This window comes from Ambystoma mexicanum, chromosome 11, assembly GCF_040938575.1.
Source record: "Ambystoma mexicanum isolate Mex_15411 chromosome 11, UKY_AmexF1_1, whole genome shotgun sequence".
NCBI classification, from domain to species: Eukaryota; Metazoa; Chordata; class Amphibia; order Caudata; family Ambystomatidae; genus Ambystoma; species Ambystoma mexicanum.
The window spans coordinates 185,688,864-185,715,858 of record NC_090934.1 but is presented as its reverse complement, the minus strand read 5'-3'; the positions used below and the strand labels follow the sequence as shown (position 1 = coordinate 185,715,858).

Genomic DNA, 26,995 nt, shown 5'->3' with positions numbered 1-26,995 from the left:
AGTAAGATTATTTAGGTGACTCTGCCTCACATCCAGGAAAGCCAGTTCTGCTGCTTCTGGATCCAAAAGGTCCTCAGGCAGAGAGTGAATGACAATTTCCTGCGCCATGTGTCAGAGGATATCACCTTCGGTCTAAAGGAGGGGGGTCACATCTCAAAACAATGACCGAAGGAGAAACCATCAAAAAAGCATGGAGCAGAGCCCCCAGTACACCAAGCTGTCTGGAGGTGGCAATAGATGCCAGGAAGGTTGTCTTGAAGGACAGATACTTCAGATCCACCAAAGCAGTAGGTTCAAAGGAGGAGCCCTAAAGAGCCCTAAGGACAGATGAAGATACCAGGCAGGAGTCATAGCTATCCCACTGGAGCAGGAAAGGCGAGCAGGCCACAAGTGACTCTGTGTTCCCCACCCCTACCCATGGCTCTGAAAAAGCTAAATGGTTGACAACTGTGCCCTCAGGAAGGAGTCAAAACCCTCCTGAAGGAACTGGGAAAAGCTTGCCATCCCACTGTCCAGAGGCAGGATATCCTGCTTCCCACACAACTGCACATAGGAATCCCAATGTCTGGTATATGATTTCAGAGTATCCATCTTCTTAGAGGTCTGTAAGGATTATGAAAGTGTCTCATGGAAACCCTGGCACCTTAATCCTTCCCTTTCAAGAGCCAGGCCCTCTAATCCCAACTGTTTCTCAGCAGTAAGCCGTTTGGACCCTGAAATTGTGGAGGGGAATTGGGTGTCACTACAAGAACCGCCAAATGAATCAGGTGAGGAATCTGCCATGACTGTACCCAGAAACCCAATTTCTAGCCAGGACTCAACCTGCTGGGGTCCATTAATTAATCAGGGTTCCAAACTACGTTTCCATTCAGCGAAGAAAAGCAAATTTATACCATGTTCATGGGTGAGACTAGTGCACTATTATCACTCTAAGATGGCCGCTGGCGCTCAGAAAGTGAAACAATACCAAGATGGCCACTAACCTAGCCACAATAAGCAATTGCAGAAAGCAGTGCAGTTTCCCAAGACTTAGGGCTATAAGAACTCCGCCCTGAGAAACACTCAACATCAAGAAGTCCACGGGAATCATCTTTTTTGATGTCGCCAAAGCATTCGACTCAGTCTGGCACAAGGGACTGCTGCACAGATGATCAGGCTGGGAAGACGATTGCAAGCCACCTGGGAGACTGCACCTTCCATGTCGCCACGTGGTCTGAGATGTCCTCATCACATCCCATCCGAGCAGGCCTGCCACAGGGATTGAACCTTGGACCATTCCTGTTCAACATCTTCACCAACGACATCCCGACAGATCTCCACATGACTGGCCTGGCACTGTAGGCGGACGATGTTGCAGTCATCTCCTAGTCATTCAGCGAAAAGGAAGTTGCGAAGAACCGGCAAGCTTCATTGGATACCATCTCGACGTGGTACAGCGATTGGCGGATAGAACTCAACACCTGCAAGACAACTGCAACGCTGTTCACTAGAAAGAAGATCAAGGAGCACCTGCACATCAGCCTCAATGGGGAGACCAACAAGTGTGAGAGCAGCAGCCGCTACCTCGGTGTGATCCTGGACAGCAAACTCAACTGGGGAAGCCATATCGAGAATACTCAGCAGAAGGCAACTGGAAAGATGGCAGTGCTGTACCCACTCCTGAAGACCAAGTCCATGCCCCCCTGGACAAAGATCAACGTCTACAAGGCGATCATCAGACCTACCCTGACGTATGCCTCCCAAGCATGGATGGCCTGCAATGAGCGACACCAGAAGAGTCTTCTGATAGTCCAGAACAAGGCCCTGCGGATATCGTCTGGTGCTCCAATCTTCTCAAGGATAGCTGACCTTCACAGAGAACTGGACATCGAGATGTTGGACGAACATCTAGTGAAGCTGAGTAAGAACTTCTACAAAGGACTAGATCAGAACCCAAACCCTCTGATCAGAAGACTCACTGACACCACTGCAAACCCTTTCGTCCCCTACCCACAGCCCCTCACGGCAAAGACCTTGTAAAACCAGCCCTATTGTGACAAGTCCACACAGACCAAGAAGAATCCTAACCCACAACTATATACTCAAACCGAGAAGATGGAGTAATGAGGCTCAAGCCTCGGTATCCAAAAGTCACCGCTGATGGATAAAATGTATCAGCAAGAAGACAGACAGCACTCGTGCTTTGAGTTGTCTTGCAAGCAAGAAACACTCGCCTGACGCTTACCGCGGTACAGCTTTGATGTTCACCTCTCTGTTTTCCTCAATCCAGCCGCTCCGGTAACCTGAAATAAAGATGACATCCGAAGTTAGCATTACGCTCCAGCATTCCGGTATACAGACAAAGCGACTGTCAAGAATCAAATCAATATTACGCGCTCTCTGGGAACTTTGCACACAGAGAAAAGCCGACAAGCACATGAAGGTAATGCGCTTGCAAGAAGGAACAAATAAGCATAAGCCAGCACACACCAGTGAATACAACACACTTGGCAGAGCTTATCTGCACTATTGCCCGTGAAGTAACACAGCGGCTAAGGATGCATTTAGAAAGGGACTTGTTCTGTGTAACACTTACTTGAATTAGCAAGGCATCTTCTAGTCAATATTATGCTTCCTCCATGTGTTCCTTATCAACAGCAATCCTTATCCACAGCACACCTACGGAAGAAAGACTGTTAAGAGCCAATACTACTTGGAAATAGCACTGCACTGCACATTAGGAATGGACAGTATCAGTTCACAGCAGCTCATGCAACAGTGCAAACAAGCAGAAGAAGATAACAGCAGACCTGGGTCTTTATCCAGTGAAGTAACTGGAAAACTGCCTCTGTGCCCTTTCTGGCACATGCAGCTGAATTCAGGGTGAGCCAATGGTGAGGGATATAATCTCTGACATAGCATCAGCATGGAAGGTACAGGAGTGTTCCGTTTGTTGTATAGTACCTAAAGTCTTCTCTGTCTTCCACAGAATACCACTACATTGGTGACACTCTATAAGCAGCATTCCAGGGAGAAGTCATCCTATATAGCACCACCCCAAAAAAACAACCCACCTCATTTGGGGCAAAAGTGTGTGAGCGTCTTTAGAGTGCTGCTTGTGATTGTTCAAGGAGAGGTGTGGGTACAGTCATCTTGCCACCAGCTGAGTCATCGTCCTTTCCTGCAAGACACCAGGTAAGCGTCACAGAAACCAGGCCAATCTGGGCCAGAAGGGAGCCACCAACATTACCAATGTTTTGCCCTTCCTAATCTTCTGAAATACTCAGGACAAGAGGAAAGGCATAAACTAAAGACGGAGGCCATGGAACTGTCAGGGCCTACGTCCCTAAAGCACATGGGACCCTGAACTGTGAACAAAAGAAGGAAGGAAGAGCATATGACACTGATACTGCCAACGTTGCCCATGTCTACAGAGTGATTGAATACTGGATGACCCACCCACTGGATGTGCCTCAATATCGGTAAGGTGGAACTTTTGATTTTTGGCTCATCCCAAGCCCGAGCTAAAGTAGACTCTAGATATTCTAGTTTTAGCATCGAGGATGTCAGCATGTCCATACTTTGGCAAGTAAAATCCTTGGGCATCTACCTGGATTCCTCTCTCGGTGCAAAGGCACATGTCAACCAGATGATAAAAAACAGCCAATACTACCTTAGGCTTCCCAGGCACATAAAACCTTTTATTTCAGAAGAAAAATGTATCACCATAGCCCAAGCTATTATTTTGTCGAGGCTCGACTATTGTAATGCCCTCCTAATGGGAGCTAATAAAGGGTGTCTTGACAAACTCCAGGTCCAGTAGCAGAATGCTGTACGCATTATAAAAGTGGTTTCTCTGGGAGACCACATCTCTACTCTTAGGAGGGCTATACATTCACTACCGGTAACCGCTCAAATTCGAATTCAAGGCACTTACGTTGGTTCATAAGTGCCTCTAAGGTAAAGCCCTGACATATTTGAGGGACAGACTGGTCATTTATGACCCAAAGAGGACTTTACGTTTGAGCAACACTATGCTGCCCTAGATTTAGATGGATAGATGGTCTAGGTAGGTCTTTTTAGAAATCCCTGTCTTTGGAGTTGCGGTAGGAAGCTGTTCTGCTCTCATTCCGCAAATCCGTGAAAACTTTGCTGTTCAGCTGAAGGGTGTTTTACTATAGGGCCTCCTGAGACATCTGCATTGTCCTGTCATGGATGTTTGTACTGCTGTATTATTGTGCACCCTGATGCCTGCAGGTTTCGGCGCGTTAGAAATAAATAAATACATTTAAAAATAGAGGAGGACACAAACATGTCTTTTGTGGTCCGCCACAACCTGCGGGTGATCACCTTGAATGCCCACTTGATCAGGCACCATTCTAAGGAGGATGAAAAGATCTGCTCCCCAGATCAGCCTGAGAGGTCACTACCCCTTGGATGTGGACTGCCCTCACATCTAGGAGATTGGCCTCTGTTCAGAGAAGCAGCTTTCTTGCAATTTTGCTCTTTTGTCCCCTTCTTATAACACCTTTTCCCCATCCTACCCCGTAGGATACTTTAGCAGTGTACCCCCAACCCCTTTTCAGACACAAGCACTTTCGCACACCATGAAAGACTACGGAAAAACACCAAAGCCATCTACCTGACATGTCTCAAGGCCAGGGTCAGGAAAAGTCAGGCAATTGACAAGAATCACACATACCTGACGGCCCTTTCCCTTCCCCACATGGAGAAAAGGTGGAGCTCAAGAAAACAATACGAGCAAGGCAGTCCGCACAACGAGAGAGCTACCTCAGCACAGCAGTTCAAGAGGAGGAGAAAGACGGTGCAAATTTAGAGGGTGCCAAGGAGAGAAGTGACCTTGCCCTTCCCGACCAAGGCCTGTGAAACCTCTGCAGAAAGAATCATAAGGCCGCAAACAATAGCCAGCGTGTGTTGCAGCAGATGTCAACGGTACACAGGGTCCTCCTCCGCTTATAACCAACCTGGGGAGAGACACTTGGCCCCATGGTACCGGCCTTGACTCCAGAGACAAAAAAAGCCAAGTGGTTCATCACAGCCGGTGAGTCGAAGGGAGAGCCGATAAGAAACCGAACTGTGTTGAACGAAAGTAGCAAGCTGCTGATTATAGAAAGTACAAAGAACTGTGGATACGCAAGGGAAAAGCCAGCATGGAACAGTCAAGCACCACGTGGGTGCTCACTCGGAAAACTCTGGGTGATTACCCTGTTGTGGAACTACCGTAACCAGAAGGCCTTGGGAGAAAGGCGAGAAGGGGTTCAAAGTGGTCATACAGGGGTCTAGTAAAATCCTCTGAACAGTTGAAAACCTTTGACTGACAGATGATTATGAAGCTAAGGGAAGCAAATCCTGCATCGTAAAGTTGGCAAGATTGAACCTGACCGAGGGAAGCCGATAAAAGGGGGCGAAGTCTGAGGTCCCGATTAACAGTGTGTTGACAAGAGTGAACCCGGCAGAGGGATGTATACAGTGAACTGTTTAAAAAGACATTAAGATTTGCGAATGTCACAGATGAAATCGTGTTAAAAGACGTAGTGAACCCGATGGAGGGAAGCAGACATTTGAGAAGGGTCTGAGCCCGAAAGAGGGGGATCCAAGGAGGAAAAGGCATCACCCAACGTTCAAGCAGAAAGGAACTTTTGTTTATTATTTTGTCGAAGACATCTGGTCCTCGGAGGCAAGAGACTTTTTTGCAGAAAAGAGACTTAACCACTGAAGGACCTGATGAGCAGAGAGAGGGACTGTTAGCTTGTGCAGGGAAATCTTGAGTGTGTGCGTGCTCCAGAGTCCTCAACATATAAATAAGAGACAGAGCTAAATGTACAGGTGCTGATCACAAAAGAATATGACCAGAAGAGGGGACCCGACACATCTAAAAAATGACCACACCATTTTTAATAATAAATCAGCAAGGTTAAAAAACATGATTATATTCACGGGTCCACAATACAGAAATGACAAAACTTCACAGAAAAACATAGGAATACGTAATAGGCAATAAATGCTAGCTAAAACAAATACAAGACAAAACAGTGTACACCTTGGACAACCTGTTGTGTACTAGAATCCATTTGGATTAATATGCCATTTTATAACGTCTCTGTTTTCAATCCAGAGAGCTGTCTCAACATGTTTCTGTTCACAAACACAAATAACAAACATTCATCAGGAGAAAACAGTTTCAACGAAAAACCTAGTTCTTATAGATTCACAGACTTGATCTGAGTCAATTTCATAGCACCTGTAGGGTTAAAAAATATAAAAACAAAGGGCCAGCTGGTAAATAGCTACATTACTTTGTAGAGTTCTAACTTAGTGAACTTGAGGACCAAAAAAGGTGTTTTACCTTATGGTGTGCTCGTGGGGGCTCACAACTTCAATCGTTCAGTTGGAGTAGGAAGGTGAATCTGTACTACAATGTATACAATACAAGAAAAGCAACTAAGTCAGCTTTTACCAAATAGCAATCTCAGTGCTCACAACACTAGAACTGAATAAGTAGACAACAACACAGAAAAAATGGTGACACCCATGAGTGTCAAGAAAAAAAACTAACCTGCCTGATAGAATGGACGGCAGGTCGTGAAAATGAAAGGTCTGGGAAGTTCTACCTTCTCCTGAGATCAAAATGTGGGGAAGGGAGACCGGACTACCGCATTCTGACTTATTATTTGTGAACCCTTCTTTCTTGGCTGTGAATCCTATCACACACTCTTTGTTTGTATTTAGCATAAGGATTGGTAATAGGTTTTTCTTAGTATAGGCCCTTTTATTTGATTATTTGACAAGACACCACTAGGACTGCCTTATTATTATGTGATTGTTGTAGCTTGCTCCCATCTAGGATTTAGGCTTATATTAGGCATTTTTCCAACCCGCATTTACAGTTTAATAAACACCCCTGAACTGTGATCAATTGTGTCTGTCTTTACTGTTGCCACCATGATTTCCTTACATCAGGAAGTGTGTTGTTACGCAGGACCATGGCGTCATGGGTGGAATCAGAAAAGAGGGTGCAGCAGTGTGTGATGGTGAGGTCTGCATCACAGGACACCTGTACATTCAGGGAATGGAACCACTGCATGGGGGGCCAACAAGGCAACATTGGTGCAGTCCAGGGCTACCGTAACATTGGGCATGTGAGCTGGCAGGTAAAATTCTGCCATTGTGTCATTTATCTGTGCCACGGTGATGGGCAGGTAGAAGTGCTGGGGTGCATGCCGCAGGAGTGCATCCAGCACCTGCCCAAGAACAATTGAAAATGTGAGCTGTGACGGGCCATGAAGCATGCCCACAGTGTGCTGGTAGATGTCTTTGGCCAGGAAAGGCAGCACAGACTTGAGCTTGAGCCGTGGGTATAAGGCAGTTTGGATGATGATTCAGCTCTGGATGTCATGGTTGATCAGGGAGAGTAGCCTAGCAAAGGTTTCCCTGTTGAGCCTGTACAGATTATGACCTGACCATCTGCTAGTGCTCAGGGTGATGGCCTGACTCGGGGAATGGCAGCTCGCCTTGCATGGCGTTGCCTCTGCCTCTCTGCTCCATGTGATCTTTGGTGCTGTTCCTGCCTCTGCATCTTAATGTACAGCAGGAGATGCTGCATTTCCAGGTTAGCGACTCCTTTTAGGTGGCGGCAACTGCACTGTATTTTTGGCAATAAATTTGCTGAACTTAATGCCACTGGCAGAATTAGAGACGAGTTAATGGAAATCCCTAATTTGGCAGAGTGGTCAAAGTGGCAGTAATTCAGTTACCAGCACTTTTACCACTTACTGTCCAACCCGTAATGAGGCCCATAACAACAATTTGCAGTGCTCTATTTGTAATGTAATTACAAATCTCAATAGCACAGCATTCAGTTCTCCATTGTGATTCTCAGTCTGTGTAGAGTAGCACTGGGCGTTCATAAAAAGCAATCCAAGTCCACTGTGGGATAAAGTGCTGCCGTCATTTATCTGAATAAAGGAATTTATAACACTTCTAGCCAAGGGGCTTAATGAGGTGTTAAACACCAATGTGTTTTGCTGCAAAGATTGAACACAGGGATTCTTACTTTGATTTTTAAGGCCAACAAGTGTACCTTGCCCCCGCATACAATTATTTTTGAGATTTCCCTTCTACCTGGATCCTGCTAACCATTTATTCCGAGTCCCGATTTCACCATTTGATATTTTAATGCTATGGCAGCTAATACTTTGTATTTCATTTATGTAAACCAATTTTCCAATACTGTATCTCCTATGTGTATGGACCGTATCACTTTGATCAATGCTCAAGCCGCCTCTTTCAAGAGAACACTTAATGGTACCATTACTGATCCACCATTATCATTCTGGAGAGCGATTGTGGACACTTTGTTAGAACCAGCAGTGAGTTAAAAACACACCACAGTGAAGTCTGCATGGCATTACGAGGTGTGTATGGTTGAGCTGCACCTTCCAGCGTTTCATGTGAATGGTCTGCAGCGCTGTATACCACTCCTGGTCCTCACACCCAATACTGTCAGCAAAAGGGCGTACAAATTAAATGTCTCCTTATTTGCTTCCATTTATTTTTATGGCTTGAAGTTTATTCTCTCACATTTTAATTTTTGCAAACACTTTTCAAAACAAATTTACAGACCATGGTAACATATTTCAAGTGCTCCCAGTTTTCTGGCATTCTAACAAATGAAGCAGAATCCACCACAAACTGTATACCCTCACCTCTTGATAGTCGAATCATTGCACATTTAACAGTGGCAAGGTTCCTATTTCTCCCTGGCAGAAACCATTTATTTTACTCATTTGTAGGTGCCCTTTCACCAAAATTCATATGTCTTTCTGGTAGTAAATATGGAAGTCAGGCTGCTACTAAAACACCACAAATCTAGAAGTGTACATTAAAAAAACACAAAATGTTCAAAGATTCATTCATGTCAAGTGGCTACTTGCTGCTAGGGTGTGAATCCAAAAGGAAGAAGGCTGATTTCATTTGTTTAAGTATGAATATGGTCACTGGTGTGTTCCCCTTTGCATGCTTACAGCTTACACAATGTATACTTGGAAATGCTTCAATATTGAATTTGTGCATTCATGTATTTCTTAATTCATGAGCACATACCAAATAATTTTTTGAAATCTGTGTGACTTTTTTAATTGTCAAGGGTGTGTTTGGAAATATATCTTTAGCCATTAGTATTTCATAATTGGAATAATGAAGCAAGAAGAGGTTGTTCATTTTTCCTAACAGTGTAGGGTGCGAGGACCAGGGGTCACATCAAGATCCATAGATATTACAGGGAAATATATGCAACATTGAGTGATGGTCCCAGCCCTGCAGAAGGTATTTACAGGTGAATCTATCTTGCATTTGCTTATCCATCAAGTGTGTCTCTCTCATGCTGCGCCAAGGGAGCGAGGGTCCCTAATAATGTGTGGCCAGCTTGCTCCACTCACAGCCCTAGCTCACTCTATCTTCCTCTGATTCACATATATTTGATGGTCACTATCAAAACGACCCATTCCCAGAATCAATTTGGCAATTGATCTATGAAATTTTATGGAAAATATAAAAGGTGATAGATACATTTTCTCAAGGTGTATTCCAACCGGGGTACTAATGAGTGGTCATTTAACCATTTCTACAGCACCAGAAATAACGACGACGGCGATGACAACAGCAAGAGGAATTTTAACTACAGCATCGACTCCAGGTAATAATTTACCCTTCATAGTTGTCCTGATAGTTCATGGTGGCAGAGATGTAAATGATGGAGGGTGGAGGCAACTGAGTGGGCATTGGGCCTTGGATCCCCTGAGACGGTTAGGCACAGCGTGGCTGTCAATATGGAGCAATGGCTGGGTACTCAGAGCTGGATGGAATAGTGGTGGAACTATTATGGCATAGCTGGAGGAGGAAATAGGATGACAATGTTCATGGTGTCTCTGGTCGAGTTGAAGAAGAAGGGACTGATGGAGGTCAGTGCACAGAAAAAAAATTATCATTGCAACAATAAAAGGATGTTAGTGCTTTGCTGGCCAGAAAGTGTTACGCTGCACCTCTGGTGCTGAGGCCCCTGCCCTTTTTGCTTTTCTGAACAGGTTCACTAGCCCTTTTTTCCTAGTGAGTCCTGACATAAGGTCTCGCAGCTCTGCTCAATGCACCCTGAAGACCATACACCTCTCAGGGAGGATGAGTGCCTGAAAGGCAGTCCATGTTTCCCATGCCCTGTTAGCTGTTTATCCCACGGGGTGGTGGGACGTCTGTAAGTTCAAAGCCTCCAGTGCATGGTGAAGTAGGGGGGGATCAGAGCAACCTCATCCCTGAGGGAAGCAATGGAGGAAAGGGTAAGTCAGAGCCCCCCCCCCCCGGGTCATCCAGTGATGAAAGGGTGAGACCTGGGCCCCACGAGCACTCACATAGCCTCTCTGCTTCAGAGCTCACCATAAAGACATGCATATGAGGGAAAGCATTTGGAAGAAAAGGTCTGTGTTCCCGCATGGGGCGCATACATTGCAAGTCCACGCATCAATTGGATTGTTACAAGCAGGAAATATTAGAAGCCATATTCAAGGTTTTCGATTGAAAATAACACCAACATTTGACTAGGAACTGTGGATGAAGAGCCTGAATTTAGTAGCATTGTAGGCCCTGCCGAGCCAGACAGAAATGCTTTAAAACTCAAGATTGTCTAATGACTAGGTACACTTTAAGAATAAACAGGTGCTTTTTCTGTATGGCTTCCACACATGATGACGAATTCCATGCTCTCTATTCCCCAAGAAAGACAGGGCCACAATGAGTCAAGACAGCAGAACAATGTTGGTGCAAATGTAATGTTCTGGAATGCCTGGTTTATTTACAGGTAATTTTCATCACTTGTAGTCCTACTCTTTCTCGTTCCAGTATTTACTTGTGAAGGATTCTGCCCTACCCAGCATCAATCCCCAACTCCAACCAAAACTTCCGCAGATTTTTGGCTCATCCCAAGCCCGAGCTAAACTAAACTCCAGATATTCTAGTTTTAATATCGAGGATGGCAGCATGTGCATACTTTGGCAAGTAAAATCCTTGGGCGTCTACCTGGATTCCTCTCTCAGTGCAGAAGCACATGCCAACCAGATGACAAAAAACAGCCAATACTACCTTAGGCGGCTCTGCACATAAAACCTTTTATTTCAGAAGAAAAATGTATCACCATAGCCCAAGCTATTATTTTGTCGAGGCTCGACTATTGTAATGCCCTCCTAATGGACGCTAATAAAGGGTGTCTTGACAAACTCCAGGTCCAGTAGCACGATGCTGTACACATTATAAAAGTGGTTTATTGGAGAGATCACATCTCTACTCTTAGGAGGGCTATACATTTGCTATTCAATTTCAAATTTGAATTCAAATTCAAGGCAGTTACGTTGGTTCATAAGTGCCTCTAAGGTAAAGCCCCGACATATTTGAGGGACAGACTTGTCATTTATGACCCAAAGATGACTTTACGTTCGAGCAACACTATGCTGCCCTAGATTTAGGTGGATAGATGGTCTAGGTAGGTCTTTTTGGAACTCCCTGCCTTTGGAGTTGCGGCAGGAAGCCGATCTGCTCTCATTCCGCAAATCCGTGAAAACTTTGCTGTTCAGCTGAAGGGTGTTTTACTATAGGGCCTTCTAAGACATCTGCATTGTCCTGTTGTCGATGTTTGTACTGCTGTATTTTTGTGCACCCTGATGCCTGCAGGTTTCGGCAGGTTAGAAATAAATAAATACATTTAAAATAGAGGAGGACACAAACATGTCGTTCGTGGGGCGCCACAACTTGCGGGTGATCACCTTGAATGCCCACTTGATCAGGCACCATTCTAAGGAGGATGAAAAGATCTGCTCCCCAGATCAGCCTGAAAGGTCACTACCCCTTGGATGTGGACTGCCCTCACATCTAGGAGATTGGCCTCTGCTCAGAGACCTAGCTTTCTTGCAATTTTCTCCAAAGGACTGGACTCCCCCCCCCCTCCCGGTGAATGACATACACTAGGGCTGAAGTGTTGTCGGTCCTGATGAGAATGGAGCATTTATAATCATTGGAATGAAGTGCAATAATGCGGATAAATATCCTCCAACTCCCTGAAATTCAAGACATTGGGCCTCAATCTGAGTTTGACGGTCCGGTAAAAAAGTGCTGGTATCCGTGGATGCCGGCACTTTACCGGACCACCCGACTACGGGTTTGCCGGGGGAGGGGCACCAGGCTTACTTCCAGTTAAAAGCTGGAGGTAAGCCAGGTGCCCTACCGGCCCAAAAGGGCACCATTACCGCATTGCTGTGGCAGTAATGATGGCAAATCCGCTCAGGGAGTCCTATGGGACTCCATTAATGGGGATTTACACCGTCCCGCCAGCACTCATAATCCGGCAGCAAATCTGCCTGGCCGAGGGCCGGTAAAGGTAAGTATCAAATGTACCGCCAGCATACCACATACTCAGAATGAGGCCCATTGCCTCTTCTGTCTGAGTGCAGAGTCGCTTGTAGAATGAGGGCCCTAAAAGGTCCTCCAGTCCTTCCTGCTGTCATCTGTCATAATGACTATTTTAGGAGGCGAGAACAGGGGAAACCCCTTTACAAGGTTTGATGGATCCAACGACCACTGTAATTGCCTTAGAACATTCACTGACATGGGGACCTGAGCATCGAGGTCCAGAAAACCAGGAATCACCCATCTGTACAAGTGAAAAAGAAGGGGCCTTAGATGTAGGCTTACCCAAAGGGTGACTAAAATTGTTGATGCCATCAGACCCTAGACTCTCAGCTACAACCAGGCTGCAGCCTAGGGACAAATGCACACTTGCTTCGCAGCCTACCTGAGCTACATCGTCCGGTCCTTCCGGTGGCGTGCTCTACCTATCACCATGAGAAACATATTGCTGATGAAGTGTAACCTCGGAAACTGGATCAATCTTGATTTTTTCTGATTGATCAGGATCTCAAAGTCTGTCAACAGCTTGCAAGTCCTTTTCACACTCTTCTCCACCACCAGACAGGTTGAGCTCTGAATCAGCCAATCCTCCAGGTACGGGTATACGAGTGTCCGCTCCTTGTGCCGGAGACCCACCAGAGATGCTAGCACATTGGTGAAAACTTTCAGAGCAGAATGTAGCCTGAAAGGCAGCACACAGCAGTCAAAGTGGTCCTGCCCCACTGTGAACCTCATAAATTGGAATGATGTGGAGTGAATTGGGACTTGGAGATAGGCATTGAGGCGGTCCAAAGAAGCCAACCAATTTGCATGAGCCACCAGGTGGCTAATCCTCTGCAAGGTTTCCATCTTGAAGGTGAACTTCCGAAGGAATTGAATAACTCCCTTCAGATTGATGTGAAGCCAAAAACCCCACGAAACCTGTGGGACCAAGAAGACAATGGAGTAACGGCCACAGCCGTGCTGATTCGTGGGGACCCTCATGATGGTCTCCTTGAGAATTAGAGCCTGAATTTATATTTGAAAGGCTGCTTGCTTCAACATGCTTCTCTGTTAAGGAGTTGCTACCTTTTCTCCCGGTGGACCCAAAAACTCCAAACAGTATCCTTGCTGAAAAATGTCCGACACCTGTGAGATGAAGGCCCTTGTTTCCTAAACCTGAGCAAACAGCAAAGGCCTCGCCCCTACTCGAGGGACCCTGACACAGTCAGGAGTGATGCTGCTTGGTAGGAGTGGTCTCATGCCTGGAGATCGGAGGCCTACTATGCTTCACCTTGAAGACAGACTTACCACCACCCACCATAGACAGGTAGCGAGGCCTAGCAGAGGTTTCCTCCCTGGTCTTTTGAGCATGATAGAGAGAGCCTCTTCTGAGGGTTCCTGCATGTTTATTTTGCTTGTGAACATGTTCCATCTCCAATTCATCTTTGAAAGGTTTTTCTCTTCCCAAACGGGGAGACCAAGCACCTTGGTTTTATGAACAATATCAGTCTTCCCGTCCCTTACATGCATGAAAGTGCAGTACCTATGCACTCCTGACCTAATCCTAAGCCAAGTCAGAGAGCAACTCGGCTTGCACATGCATTCCCCCAATTAAACTGGAGCAATTGGTCCCTTCTCCATTTTATCATTAAGTGTCTGAAAGTCTTTCAACAGGAATTTAGCTGTGCATGAGATATATGTCCCTTCTCGCAAGGATAGTTCATTCCAAGATTTCCCAGCCCGTTCCTTGACAGCCCCAACTACAAGTGTTCAGGCTAAGCAGTGAACAAAGTAAATAATGCCCTTTAGAATCACTGTATGCAAAGGAATTTTGTGTGAATTTCGTAGAAAACTCCAGCATATCCAATAGCCCTCCCCTGCCAGCATTGTTACCCCTTTCAGTAACTTTCTGCTTCACAATTCACACATTCATATCCCATAGGCTGAATGAAGTTCCGCGTTGAGAGGGGTTTGATGTAATGACGGATTACATGACCTCAGTGGCAGCTGGTGAACAGTTTCAGTGGAGGGGCTTTAATATTTCGCCCAAGCTCTTTGCTGGAGGTTTATCCACGACCTTACCACCAAACTCATAGTACGGCGATGCGGTAATGCAGTGGTAATGGAATTGCAGCAACATTACTGCCGTTTTTTCCTGAACAGACTGCTGAACAGAAAAGGTGTATACCTCCAGTTAGAGTAAAGTGCTGAAAGCATGAAGAAATATTTGCACCAGGAGTGTTGGGGCTTCTGAATAAGATATATATAAAAAAGGGCTGTAGAGGCGAAGATGGCAAGAGGCTAATCACTAAAAGTTACAAACAAAACAAGAACACAAGGTGGCACAGTTCGTTATCGTCCTTCATAGAAGGTAAAAAGCTTGGCTGAGAAGCAAACAAGTCGCCCTAGCATTTAGGAGTTGAACCACAGTTTTGTACCACCTCCAAGATTCAAGTTGGAGATGATGTCTCCCATTCCATGTACCCAGAAGTGAGGCACAATGAGTGCTCAACATCCGTCCTGAAGAAGGTTGGGAAAAGAGAGGGCTATATTTGGAAGCCCAGAGAAACCAACTGAAACACGTCTCGAATAGTACTATCTGTTGCAGAACAGATAGTCACATTTGCACAAGAAAGGGGTGTTAAAAATGTGTTGGAAATAATTTGTTATATGGCCATATGTAGTATGAAACCGATATCTAATGTGGAGTAATAGTAGATGTGTATGAATGATTGAGTGTGTATGTTTGATGGAGGGGATTGATTGGAGTTTTGATGTATACTTTAATGTAAGTACTTAATGTAAACGTATGTGGGTCCAGTACCACTAAATGATTGTTCAACTTGAAATACATATATTTTTTTGTAACTTTTAGTGATTAGCCTCTTGCCATCCTCGACTCTACGGTCCATTTTTGTTACGTTATGTTATTGAAATTTATAGAGCGTGCGATCACCCGTGGGTAACATTTTTGTATATATCTTGTTCTTACCTGGAGGACCGTTAGTTTCTCAGGTACCCTTTATTTTTCTTAGTGTTGGTGCTTCTGCCTTCACCCGCCTCGGTGGCATGCACTGTGTTATAAAGCTGGTACATACATATCCACGAGAAAAGACAGGCAATGGAGCTCAGAGTACAAATAGGTAATTAACCCCTTAAGTGTGGAGGACAAGGTTTCTCTTCCTCAGCACTACTTTTCCAGTGCGGGGATAAGACACCTCGTCCTCCACACTGCCTACCTTTGGGGGGGGGGATCGGCCCCCCCTGCTGCTCCCTCGATGTCTCTGACCCCCAGGCAGTGAAGGGGAGTGCCTGGGAGCCGCGGGGTAGCCGTGATGACGTTGGTGCATGCTACGTGCACCGACATCATTAGGAAATGAAATTTACAGCTTCAGCATGTAAATTTAGCAGAGACGCATTTGCGTCCTGCAAGGGCATTTTCTCAGGTACCCTGCTTTCAAGGAGAAGCAGATCCTTTTTGCCTTCCTGGGTGGGTGGGCAAAGTGAGGATCTTGCCCCATTTCATAGCTCTCAACCATTTATGTTGCAAAAGCGGGTGAAAACACCCGATTTTACTTTTGGCGGGTGAGCGGCCCATTGAAATGAATGGGCGTGCATGAGGTTTGGCGGGTGAGTCCGCTGTTTACAAGGCGGGTGACACCCGCCAAAAGCGTGTGAGTTGGGAGCTATGCCATTTTGCCAACCCTAGGAAGCAGAAAAGAGCACTAGGCCACCAGGGAATTGATTTTGGGGGTGCCCCTCCAAGCCAAGCAGACCCCCACCAAAAAAGGGTGGCACAATGTTTTGCCTTCTCTGGGGGCAGATGGGTTATGTTTTGCCCCATTTGCCTCCAAGGAAGGCAAAATAAAATAAAAAAATATTCGGGGCAGACTTGAGGGCATTAGGGGGCTAGACCCATGCCTGTGGGCCAGCCCTCCTCAACACCACCCCACCCCCAAGGAGGGGCAGATCCTTTTTGCTTCCCTGGGGGGGAAAAGTGAGGGTCTGGCATCATTTTTCCACCCTTGGGAAGCAGAAAGGAGCAGTAGACCACTACGGAATTGATTTTGGCGGTGCCCCCCAGGTCAAACTGTCCCCCCACCCACAAACAATGTTATTTTGGCTTCTTTGGGGGCAGATGGGTGCAGTTTGCACCCATTTGCCCCCAAGGAAGGCAAAACATTCCACTACATTGTTAGTGAAAGACCTGGGGGCATTGGGGGGCTGGCCCAGTCCCTAGGGTCAGTCCTCTCAGGAATCGCCCCACAGAGGGCACCTCCTTTCTGGGCCCAATTTCTCCAGCCCTGGGAAGCAGAAAGGAGCACTTGGCCACCAGAGAAAGGATTTTGGGGGTGGGGGCGGTTTGGCCCGTTGCCCGTCGCAGCACCGCTGGCCTTCCTGTATCTCTGGCGGAGCCACGTTGGAACTTTTCCCTCCGGCGAGGGGCGGGGAGCCTGCTGTGTCGCCATATGACCGCCGATGGGCCGGGGCGGTCGACACACATGCAAGGCAGATGCCCAAGCCCGGGGGAAGCTCCCCTGGTCTTCCTAGACGTCTGACCGGGTTGCGTTACAGCTCTTCCTTCCGGGAAGGATTGGGACCTTGCCGGGGCTCCCTGGGACTGTTGCTGGACTTGGGGCTGGTCAACCCACATGGGAGACAGGTGCTCAAGCCCAGCGGCAGCGCCCCTGGCTGTCCTGGAGCTTTTGCCATGCTGTGTTACATCATTTCCTTCCTGGGAGGGACGGAGACCCTGCCGGGTCGTCTGATGACCCACGTGCAAGGCAGACTCCCAAGGCTGGGTGCAGCACCCCCAGCTGCCCTAGAGCTCTGGCCATGCCGCGTTACAGTTTTTGCCTTCAGAGAGGGATTGGGACCCTGCGGAGGCTCCCTGAAACCTCCTGTGGACTTGGGGATGGGCGACTCACATGGGAGACAGGCGCCCAAGGTTGGGGACATCACCCTCGACCGTCCTGGATCTCTGGCCGAGCCACGTTGAAACTTTTCCCTCTGGGGAGGGGCGGGGAGCCCGCTAGGTCACCCCATGGCCGCCGATGGGCCGGTGGCGTTCGACACATGTGCGATGCAGATGCCCAAGGCCGGGGGCAGCACCCCTGATATTCCTAGACATCTGACTGGGATGTGTTTCAGCTCTTCCCTCCAGGGAAGGATTGGGACCTTGCTGGGGCTCCCTGGGACTGTTGCTGGACTTGGGGACGGTCAAATCACATGGGAGACAGGTGCTCAAGCCCAGCGGCAGCACCCCCGGCCGTCCTGGTTCTCTTGCCATGCCATGTTACAGCTTTTCCCTTCTGGGAGGGACGGGGACCCTGCTGAGTCATCCGTTGACCGCTTCTGAGGTGGGGGCGGTTTACTCATGTGCAAGGCTGGGTGCAGCAACCCCGGCCGTCCTAGAGCTCTGGCCATGCCGCGTTACAGCTTCTCCCTCCGGGGAGGGATGATGGGGACCCTGCTGGGGCTCCCTGAAACTGCAGCTGGACTTGGGGACGGTCGACCCAAATGGAAGACAGGCGATTGAAGCTCAGGACAGGGCGGCTGTTCTGGAGTTGTGGCAGGGCTGCGTTACAACTGTTCCCTCAGAGGAAGGATGGGACTGCTGCTGGACTTGGGGATGGTCAACCCACATGAGACAGTCTCCCTTGTTGGTCGACCGTCCCCAAGTTTAGCAGCAGTTTCAGGGAGTCCCGGCAGGGTCCCTGTCCCTTCCCAGAGGGTAAAGCTGTAATTCAGCCCAGCCAGAGCTCTAGGATGGTCGGGGGTGATGACCCCGGCCTTGGGTGCCTGTCTCCCTTGTTGGTCGACCATCTCCAAGTTCTTCAGTGGTCCCAGGGAGCCCCTGAGGGGTGCCAACCCCTCGTCGAGGGAAAAGCTGTAACACAGCCCAGCCAAAGCTCTTGGATGGTCGGGGGTGATGGCCTCGGCCTTGGGCGCCTGTCTCCCTTTTGGACGACCGTCCCCAAGTTCAGCAGCAGCCCCAAGGAGCCCCGGCAGGTTCTCCATCCCTCTCTGGTGGGAAAACCTGTAACGCAAGGCAGCCAGGGCTCTGGGACGGCCGGGGGTGCTGTCTGCGAGCTTGGGCGTCTGCCTCCCTTGTTGGTCGACCGTCCCCAAGTTCGGCAGCGGTCCTAGGGAGTCCCAGCATAGTCTCCATCCCTCACTGGAGGGAAAACCTGTAACGCAGGGCAGCCAGAACTCTATGATGCTCAGGGGTGATCTCCCGTTGTTGCTGGCATGTTTCGGTGGTTTCCTGGTGGCAAATATTGTGATTTCTTTCTCCACTTTTTGTAGTTTGCCGGCCCTTCTTGGTAAAAAATTCTAGGGCGATTGGCGAAAGTCAGACTTCTTTAGATTCCCCTGGGTATCTTCTTTTCAGAAATGTGTGTAGTTCCCCATTTTCCTTGGTGTCTGGGACACCCCAGCCCAAATCTGTGGGTTGTCCACAGCAACAAATACCATAAGAATTTCCTCTTCCTAGGCCCTTTGGTGTACCAGTCGTTTAGCCTTTTCCCTTTGCGCCCAGGTAAGTGCACCGACACATGTGAGATACAGTTTTCATTGGGACACCTGTGGGAACATGGGAAGGTAGGACATGTGTTGTTGCTGGTGAGTTTCAGTGTTTTCCTGGTGGTAAATGTCTGAAGATTGTGATTTTTTAAACCACTTTTTGCAGTTTGCCAGGCCTCCTGGGTAATACATTCTAGGGTGATTGGGGAAAGTCAGATCTCTTTGGATTACCCTGGTTGTCTTCTTTTCAGAAATGTATGAGGTTCCCCGTTTTCCTTGGTGGCGGCTACAACCCAGGCCCAAATCTTTGGGTTGTCCACAACACCAAATAGCATAAGAATTTCCTCTTCCTAGGCCTTTTCGTGTACCAGTGGTTTAGCCTTTTCCCTTTGCGCCCATGTAAGTGCACCGACATATGTGAGGTACCGTTTTTGTGGGGAACGTGGGACGGTAGGACATGGTTGTTGCCGGCATGTTTCAGTGGTTTCCTCATGGCAAATGTCTGGAAATTGTGTTTTTTTGCCACTTTTTGGAGTTTGCCAGGCCTTGTGGGTAATACATTCTAGGGCGATTGGCGGAAGTTAGACCTCTTTGGCTTCCCACTGGGCATCTTCTTTTCAGAAATGCAACCCAGAAATGCACCCCAGGCCCAAATCTGTGGGTTGTCCAGACGGCCCAAAACAGTATTCCCCAGGGCACCTGATGTACCAGTGGTTTAGCCTATTCCCTTTGCGCCCCGGTCAGTGCACTGACACATGTGAGGTACCGTTTCCGTCGGGACACTGGTGGAAACGTGGGAGGGTAGGACATTTGCTGTTTTCTCTTGGTTTTCATAACGTTTTCACGCATTTCCTACTGCACTTTGTTACACAGCCCTTTCATTTCCCAAATGTGACCTACATTTAGTCGCTGCTTTAGGTATACTGCGCTTTTGTAACCTGCACAACTCACCTATCCTTCAAAAGGTCTGTCTGTGCTCTTTCAAAAGAATTATGCTTGCCATTCTTCACCACATTCGTTTTCCTTATTTTCAAATACTAAGTACGTCTGTTTAGTCCGTCAGCATAAAGTTTCTGTGTATCATGGCTCAGTTTTAGACTCGTGGTATTGCCTGTTTTGTGAAACATTACCAAAAATGTGTGATTTCCTAACTAGATGAGTCGGGTGAATATAGCTGTGCATTGCTTTTATCAATATTGAAGCCATAACGTTTCCAGTCCAAACATGTCCAGCACATTCTTTTTGTTCACTCACTTTTCACATTTTACACCTTTCACAAATTATAGAATTTTTAGGTACATAGTTGTTGCTTGACCTGCGCTAATCACCCCTTCCTGAACTTAGAATTTTGTCTACCTTTCAGAAATGTATGCCTATCTGGGATCCCATCGAGCTTTCCTACCCTCCCCTTCCATTCCTTTCGAGCAGGTGCTATTAAAAAAGGGGAAAAATCGCCTACGTCGCACAAACGTGATTGTAACCTTATAGAAAAATGTTTTTTGTTTCCACTCAACCTGTGCTTGAAAGGCCAGAAAATGGCGAATTCAGAACTTCAAACCATTTGTTCCTAGCTCTTACATGAAAAAAAAAACACAGGCTTCTTATATACACTTTACCGCACCCAATAGATTCTGAACTCCAGCAATTTAAAAGGGAGGGAAAGACAAAGGTTATGGAGAAATTGAGCAGCACCAACGAGTTTTTTAAACAGGGCAGTCTAGAAAAAGGAACTATAGTGAGGAAATCAAATTCAAGGAACCTGGCCCAAAGTCAATGGAACATAGTCTTTGCTCAAGATCACACAGTTCAGGGTAGTTTGCGGTTAAGTCTTTGCGAAGAATTCAGAACGAAGTTGGTCAGACGAAAAGTTACTTTAAGGAATGGAGAAGGACAAGCCCTCGGATTGGCGAAAGGTTTCACACGCTTTCACCGTGGCTGGATGAAACAAACAAGTGGATTTGAACAGTACCTTAAATGGAGAAGAAGGCTGTAACTGAGGCAGACGTTCCTGGCAGATCCTGCAGGCTCATGGTTCCTGAAGCGACTGTCGGACTGACATGAAGTAGGAAGACTGGAGGGTCCTGCACTGCTCAGGGAATAAACCAGCAGCAGAGCAAAGAAACGAATAAAAGGTACGCTCCTTAAAACGCAAGCAGGGTCCATCCTTCCTGGCTATCCGGTTCACTGTAGCTCTGTACAGCAAATTCAACCAGAGGAGGGAGGCCTGGCGAGCAGTTTGACTAAATGGTTGTTCCCACCAGCTCAAGAGGAGAAGATTCCTTGCAGATCTTCCCTTTCGTTGGAGTATGAAGAGTCGGACCTGCAGCAGGGCTTCACCAGGCGGTTCAGTCATTGTTGGGGTCCTCTTCTGTCAGCTCCTCTTCGGTTCTCTCGTTCCAGTGGTGACTCTGACCTGCTTTTTATGCAGTTTTTCCCCATTTACACAGCCTGGCTGTCAATCAAAGAGTAGGGTGGCTGTCCCGCCGGGACAGTCACATCAGCCAATCATGCTAGAGTGCGACATGGGTCTCCAAGGAGACCCTGTGCAGGGAGTCTCAACCCCCTCCCTCACATCCTGTCCCCCTCAGACATTCAGGCGCCTAAGGAGGGCTTCTGTGCAGAAGTCCGCGAAAGGACGGTGAACAAAGGAATCAACCCAGGTTTGGCGCGCAGAGAAAGACACGAGAAAGACTTTTACAAAAAGAAATGGCGACTAAACCCAGTCGGAACCATACAAAAATCTATATGGACCAGCGGGTTTAAGTTCGAGGCTGCTAAAACACTACCAGGGATATTTAAGATAACCACGATAGGAAATATAGAGTAGTTACCACTGCCACCAGCCAAGTCTTAATGAAAAGGGAACGAAACAATGTTCCATGAGAAACAGACAAAAAGGGATAACTATTAACCCTTTCCAGAACTCTATGTAAGATAGTTTGTACTGGGTCTGTGAGATTAAAAAGACTAATAAAGTCAATGGTAACTTTACATGTTTCTGGGAGACAGTAGACAGTCCCAGAAAAATTGAGTCGGAGTTGGGAAGTCTGAAAAAGACAACCCTGTGTCACTGCACTGAAGGTGCTGTGTAACACACAGTAAAAAGATGATGCCCATGGAGTAGATGAGGCTCCACAGTCTATGAACACAAAAATGTTAAACACACACAGCAAAACACATAGAAGAGTGGGAAAAAAACGTGCACACTCTTACCAGGTGAAAAAAATAAATCCTAGAAATCCAGCAAAGCTGCTGAGGGACTCAGTAGGTAAGGGAAATTAGCCATTCTGGAGGATTCTCCCTAATACTCGCCCCCCCCCAGACTAAGGGACAGGAGGATTTAATCCTCTCCTGAATGAATCTCTACCTCTAGTTGGTTAAAAACATCATAGAGATACCATCAGTATTTTGGTGGTGAGATTCTGCTCTGTGTTCAATGGTGAAATCAAACCCTTGCAGGCAGATTGACCATCTTAGAAGTTTTGGGTTCTCCCCTTCCATTTGCATTAGCCATCTCAAGCGTTGGTGGTCTGTTTGAATCACAAAAGTAGATCCATACAAGTATGGTCTAAACTTCTTCAAAGACCACACAATGGCAAAACATTCACGCTCTATGGTTGCCCACCTTGTTTCTGGTTCCTTCAGTTTCCTACTGATGAAGCAAATGGGGTGCTCCCTACCTCTGCCTGCAAGGGTTTGATTTCACCTGTATTGGATGCATCTGTCTGCACAAGGAAGGGTTGGTGGTAATCAGGAGCTCTTAGGACTGGAGCTTGACAAAGGGCTTTCTTCAGGTTTTCAAAGGCTTGAGTGCACTCCTCGTTCCATCTAACACTTTTATGGAATTTTGGAGAGGAGATCACATTCAAGGGAGAAGCTATGGTCCCATAGTTCTCTATGAAATTCCTGTAGTACCCAGTGAGGCTCTCACTTGGGTTTGAGTAGTAGGGGTGGCCCAGTTTTGTACAGCTTGTACTTTGCTAGGCAATGGTCTTATTCTACCTCCTCCTACCTCATGACCGTAGACCACTTTGCTCTGACCAATTTGACATTTGCTTGCCTTTATGGTCCGATAGGCCTGCTCAAGAGCCTGCAAAACATATACTAAGTGATCAATATATTCTTTCCATGTAGGGCTGAACACTGCAATGTCATCCAAGTATGCCATGCAGAAGTCCTCCATCCCATTCAGAACTTGATTGACCATTCTTTGGAATGTAGCAGGTGCACTCTTTAGTCCAAAAGGCATAACCTTAAACTGGTAGAGGCCTGCTGGGGTTGAGAATGCAGTTTTCTCGATTGCATGGTCTGTCACGGCTATTTGCCAGTAGCCTGACGTCAGATCAAATGTAATAAGGTACTTGGCTGAACCAAGTCTATCCACCAGTTCATCTGTCCTTGGCAAAGGATGGGCATCAGTCTTAGTTACTGCATTTAGAGCTCTATAGTCCACACAGAATCTCAACTCATTGGATCCTGCCTTTGGTACTAGAACAAGATGTCATGAGCACTGCTCCCGAGAAGCCAAGTCAAGCCCAGCATCCCCGGAAGCAGGCTCACGACCCTCCTCCCCGGCTCCAGCAAACCCCTATTGGGGCCCTTTGGACCATGTCCTGGCGCCTCTGGCGCCAGGCTCATAAGGAACCTCAGTCCCGGCGCCAGGGGCGCCGGGCTCATAATTCTTGCAAAGGTGCTTGGGTGGACCTACCTGTAGCAGACCATGCTTCATACTCACCTTTGCAAATGCTGGCAGGATGAAGTCCCCAGCCTTCTGCTGGGAGGAACTATTCCCTGAACTGGGACTACTTTCTTACCTGGGTGGGGCTGGTGCCACTCCTTAGCTCTGGAACACAGGAACTCCTTTACCTGGGCGAGGCTGAGGAAGAAGACACCCAATCACTCCAACACTATTTAAACCACACCCGATTGGGAAAACGTGCTTCGCGTTATTTTGCATCTGCAGCAGGACGCTCACCGAGTCAGCTCCAGCATTCCAGTGACATCTCCAGCTTCAGTTCAGCAACCTGTGGAAGAAAGACACGAGAACTATACTTACCATCCAGGAATCCAGACACCGGCAGAACCTGCAAGCAAAAGAAACATAAGGTTAGCAAGTTGCAACACGTTCTCAGCCGCGCTCGCTTACCTGATCCATCTGTGCTTTCACGGATTCTTCGCGGCCTTCTCTTCAGCAGCCTAACGGCACCTGTAAAGACAAAGAACATTGTTAAGTAGGAATCGGGTGAAGGCGGCCGCATTTACTTTTCTTACCTGCTTTTGTGCGCGTGTTACGATCTCTTCAACCGCAGCAGCCCGGCACCTGAAAACAAGAAAAGACATTATTTAAGTGCCATTAAAGACTGCAAGAAAGCCTAACACTTACGTGTTTCCCCACATGCTTCCGTGACTGGGAAAACGCCCGCAAGGTTCCGACACCTGCAAATAAGAAAAGAACATTGTTAGAGGTGCTATAATAAGGTCACAGATCATTATACTCACGTACTTCGCACGTGCAACGGCAACGGACGAACAACGCCCGCAACATCTCAAGACCTGAAAACAGAAAACAAGGGACATTATTGAGGTGTCATTGAAATTCCCATACCTACGTACAACCGCACGTGTCGCGCTCTCAGTGACCACGCCCTCAGCATCCAGGCACCTGAAAAAGACAATGCAAAGACTTCATTAAAGGTGCCCATCTCTTCAAGACTATAAACTCTTTATACCTACTGGCATCCGCTCGTGCAGTAACGGCGGCATCACCTTTTGGCATCTCATCACCTGTGCCACTTCTAAGGCCACAAAAGACTTTGAGGACCTCCAGTGACGTAACTGGAACCCACGCACCCCTGCATAAGTCGCAGGATGGGGAGCCCAGCATTTATGCGCCTAAGGTGAAAGCTCACCAGGACATTGGACTTTCGGAGAGTTGGCGATTAGTGAGGAGGAAGTCCAGCCAAACGGTCATTAACCCTTTTTTCTTCCGCCTGCAGAAACCTTACCCTGCAAGCCAGACGGTCAATAAGAGGAAGCCCAGTCCAGAGAGTCATCCGAGCTCCACGCTCTCAATTGAAGAGACTATAACAGTTCAGCCGGGACCAGCGCCTCCGTGGGAATCAGATGAGCGTTACAGAACGCGAAGCCCTCCAATAACCTCCTACCCAGGCGCTATGGAAACTTCCGACACTGATCAACTGGCCCAGTTACTAGGGGAATTAAGAGCTGAAGTACATGCTGCCCGCCAGGAAACGAATGCCCTGAGGAGGGAATTGATTATGTCCAAAGAACGAACTGATGACCTCGCCAGACAGTTATTACAAACACAAGCGGGGCAAACCCCTCTACCTAATTCAGGAGGGACCTGTACCCCGGCGGCTTCAGCCAATCCTGTTCAAATCAATCTGCCCGGAAATGTGCCTTTGGCTCCGCCCGAACGCTTCTCTGGTGACCCTAAGAGGTTTGCGGTGTTCATAAATCAGTGCCGATTGCACTTTCTTTGTAGACCAGCTGCTTTTCCGACTGATCAGACTAAAGTAGCCTTTGTGCTTTCGTTTCTTAGCGGCAGCGCCGCTGATTGGTCGATTCCTCTGGTTACACAGGATGACCCGATTCTTCGCAATTTCCAGGCCTTCCAGGCCAATATGGAAAGACTTTTCGCAAGACATTCCCAGGGGCAGGCCCTGGACAATGAACTCCTTTCCCTACGGCAGGGCAATCAGGATCTTCTGGCTTATATTGCGTCATTTAACAGACTAATCGTTGAAACCAGATGGCCCGAGGACAAGAGGATCACGCTTTTCCACAGGGGTTTGCGTGGCGAACTCAAAGACGTCCTAGCCCAGGTCGTGAATCCCCCTCAAGATTGTTCAGAGTACATTGATTTAGTGGTCCAATTGGATCACAGACTACAAAACAGAAAGGCAGACCGCTCCAGGTTCGAAACACGAGTATTCTCTAAGCCACTAACTCACACCAAAGGAGTTGAAGCCGTAGAACCTATGCAAATAGGGGTCGTAAAGGGTCCCCTAACCCAGAAAGAACGCGACAGGCGACGACAATTGCAGCTATGTCTCTATTGTGGAAATTCAGGACATTTCCTCCGAGATTGCCCGGTGAAACCTCTGAAGAAGACAGTGGGAGCTTCTGATAAGCATTCCGAAAAGCCCGAGCCGGGAAACGACCTCGCCCGACAAGTGTAGAGGTCCGCTTGCCGAGCGTAAAAACCAGTTCTTTGACCTCGCACTTCATAATGTCAATGGTCCTCATAAATCCAGAACGACCGGATCGTTTACATGCCATTAAAGCATACATTGATAGCAGAGCGATTGGAAATTATGTAGACCGCGAGATGGCTTCCAGGATGAACCTACCCCTTTGTCCTAAGGTAATTAAAGACGTCATTACCACAGTGGATGGTACGGAAATAGCCTACGGACCGGTAACCCATACCACCACAGAAGTGACGTTATTAGGCCAAGATGGACATCGGGTGGTAATCGTGTTCGATGTGATCAAGGCCCCTCAGTTCCAAATAATTCTGGGGATCCCTTGGTTGGAGAAACACAATCCTCAAATTGATTGGCGAGCAAAGACGATACAGTTCCCAGAGTGTGCACCTACTTGTTATCCTCGACCCAGTATTGGCCTAGCGGTAGCAACATCCGAAGGACCGCAATTGCCTCCAGAGTATCAAGAATTCCAAGATGTCTTTCAGAAGGAACAGGCTAATACCCTGCCTCCCCACAGATCTTACGACTGTCAAATAGACCTGATACCCAGAGCCACTCCCCCTTGTAGTAGAATTTACGCCCTTACCGAGCCTGAAAATCTTCATTTGCGACAGTATCTGGACCAGTACCTGGCCAATGGATTTATCCGCCCATCAAAGTCTCCTGCAGCCTCGGCTCTGTTCTTCGTACCTAAAAAAGAAGGTGACTTTAGAACCTGTATTGATTATCGTGCCCTGAACCAGATAACGGTAAAGAACAGATACCCCCTACCTCTGATTCCGGAACTCCTTGACCAAGAACGCCTGCATTTA

The 26,995-nt window shown here is 47.5% G+C and overlaps 1 protein-coding gene across 25 annotated transcripts in view; it reads left to right on the top strand.

Moving 5' to 3' along the window:
* The window catches only part of LOC138503201 (mucin-2-like), a 1,598,433-nt gene that overhangs the window by 723,955 nt on the left and 847,483 nt on the right, over positions 1-26,995 (top strand). For 23 of the 25 annotated variants that reach the window (XM_069622774.1, XM_069622776.1, XM_069622767.1 and 20 more), the window contains one exon: positions 9,629-9,694. The exons of the other annotated variants lie outside the window; for them this stretch is intronic. In XM_069622774.1, coding sequence (XP_069478875.1) covers positions 9,629-9,694 — 66 coding nt within the window. The remainder of the gene's footprint in view (positions 1-9,628; positions 9,695-26,995) is intronic. 25 annotated transcript variants of the gene reach the window in all.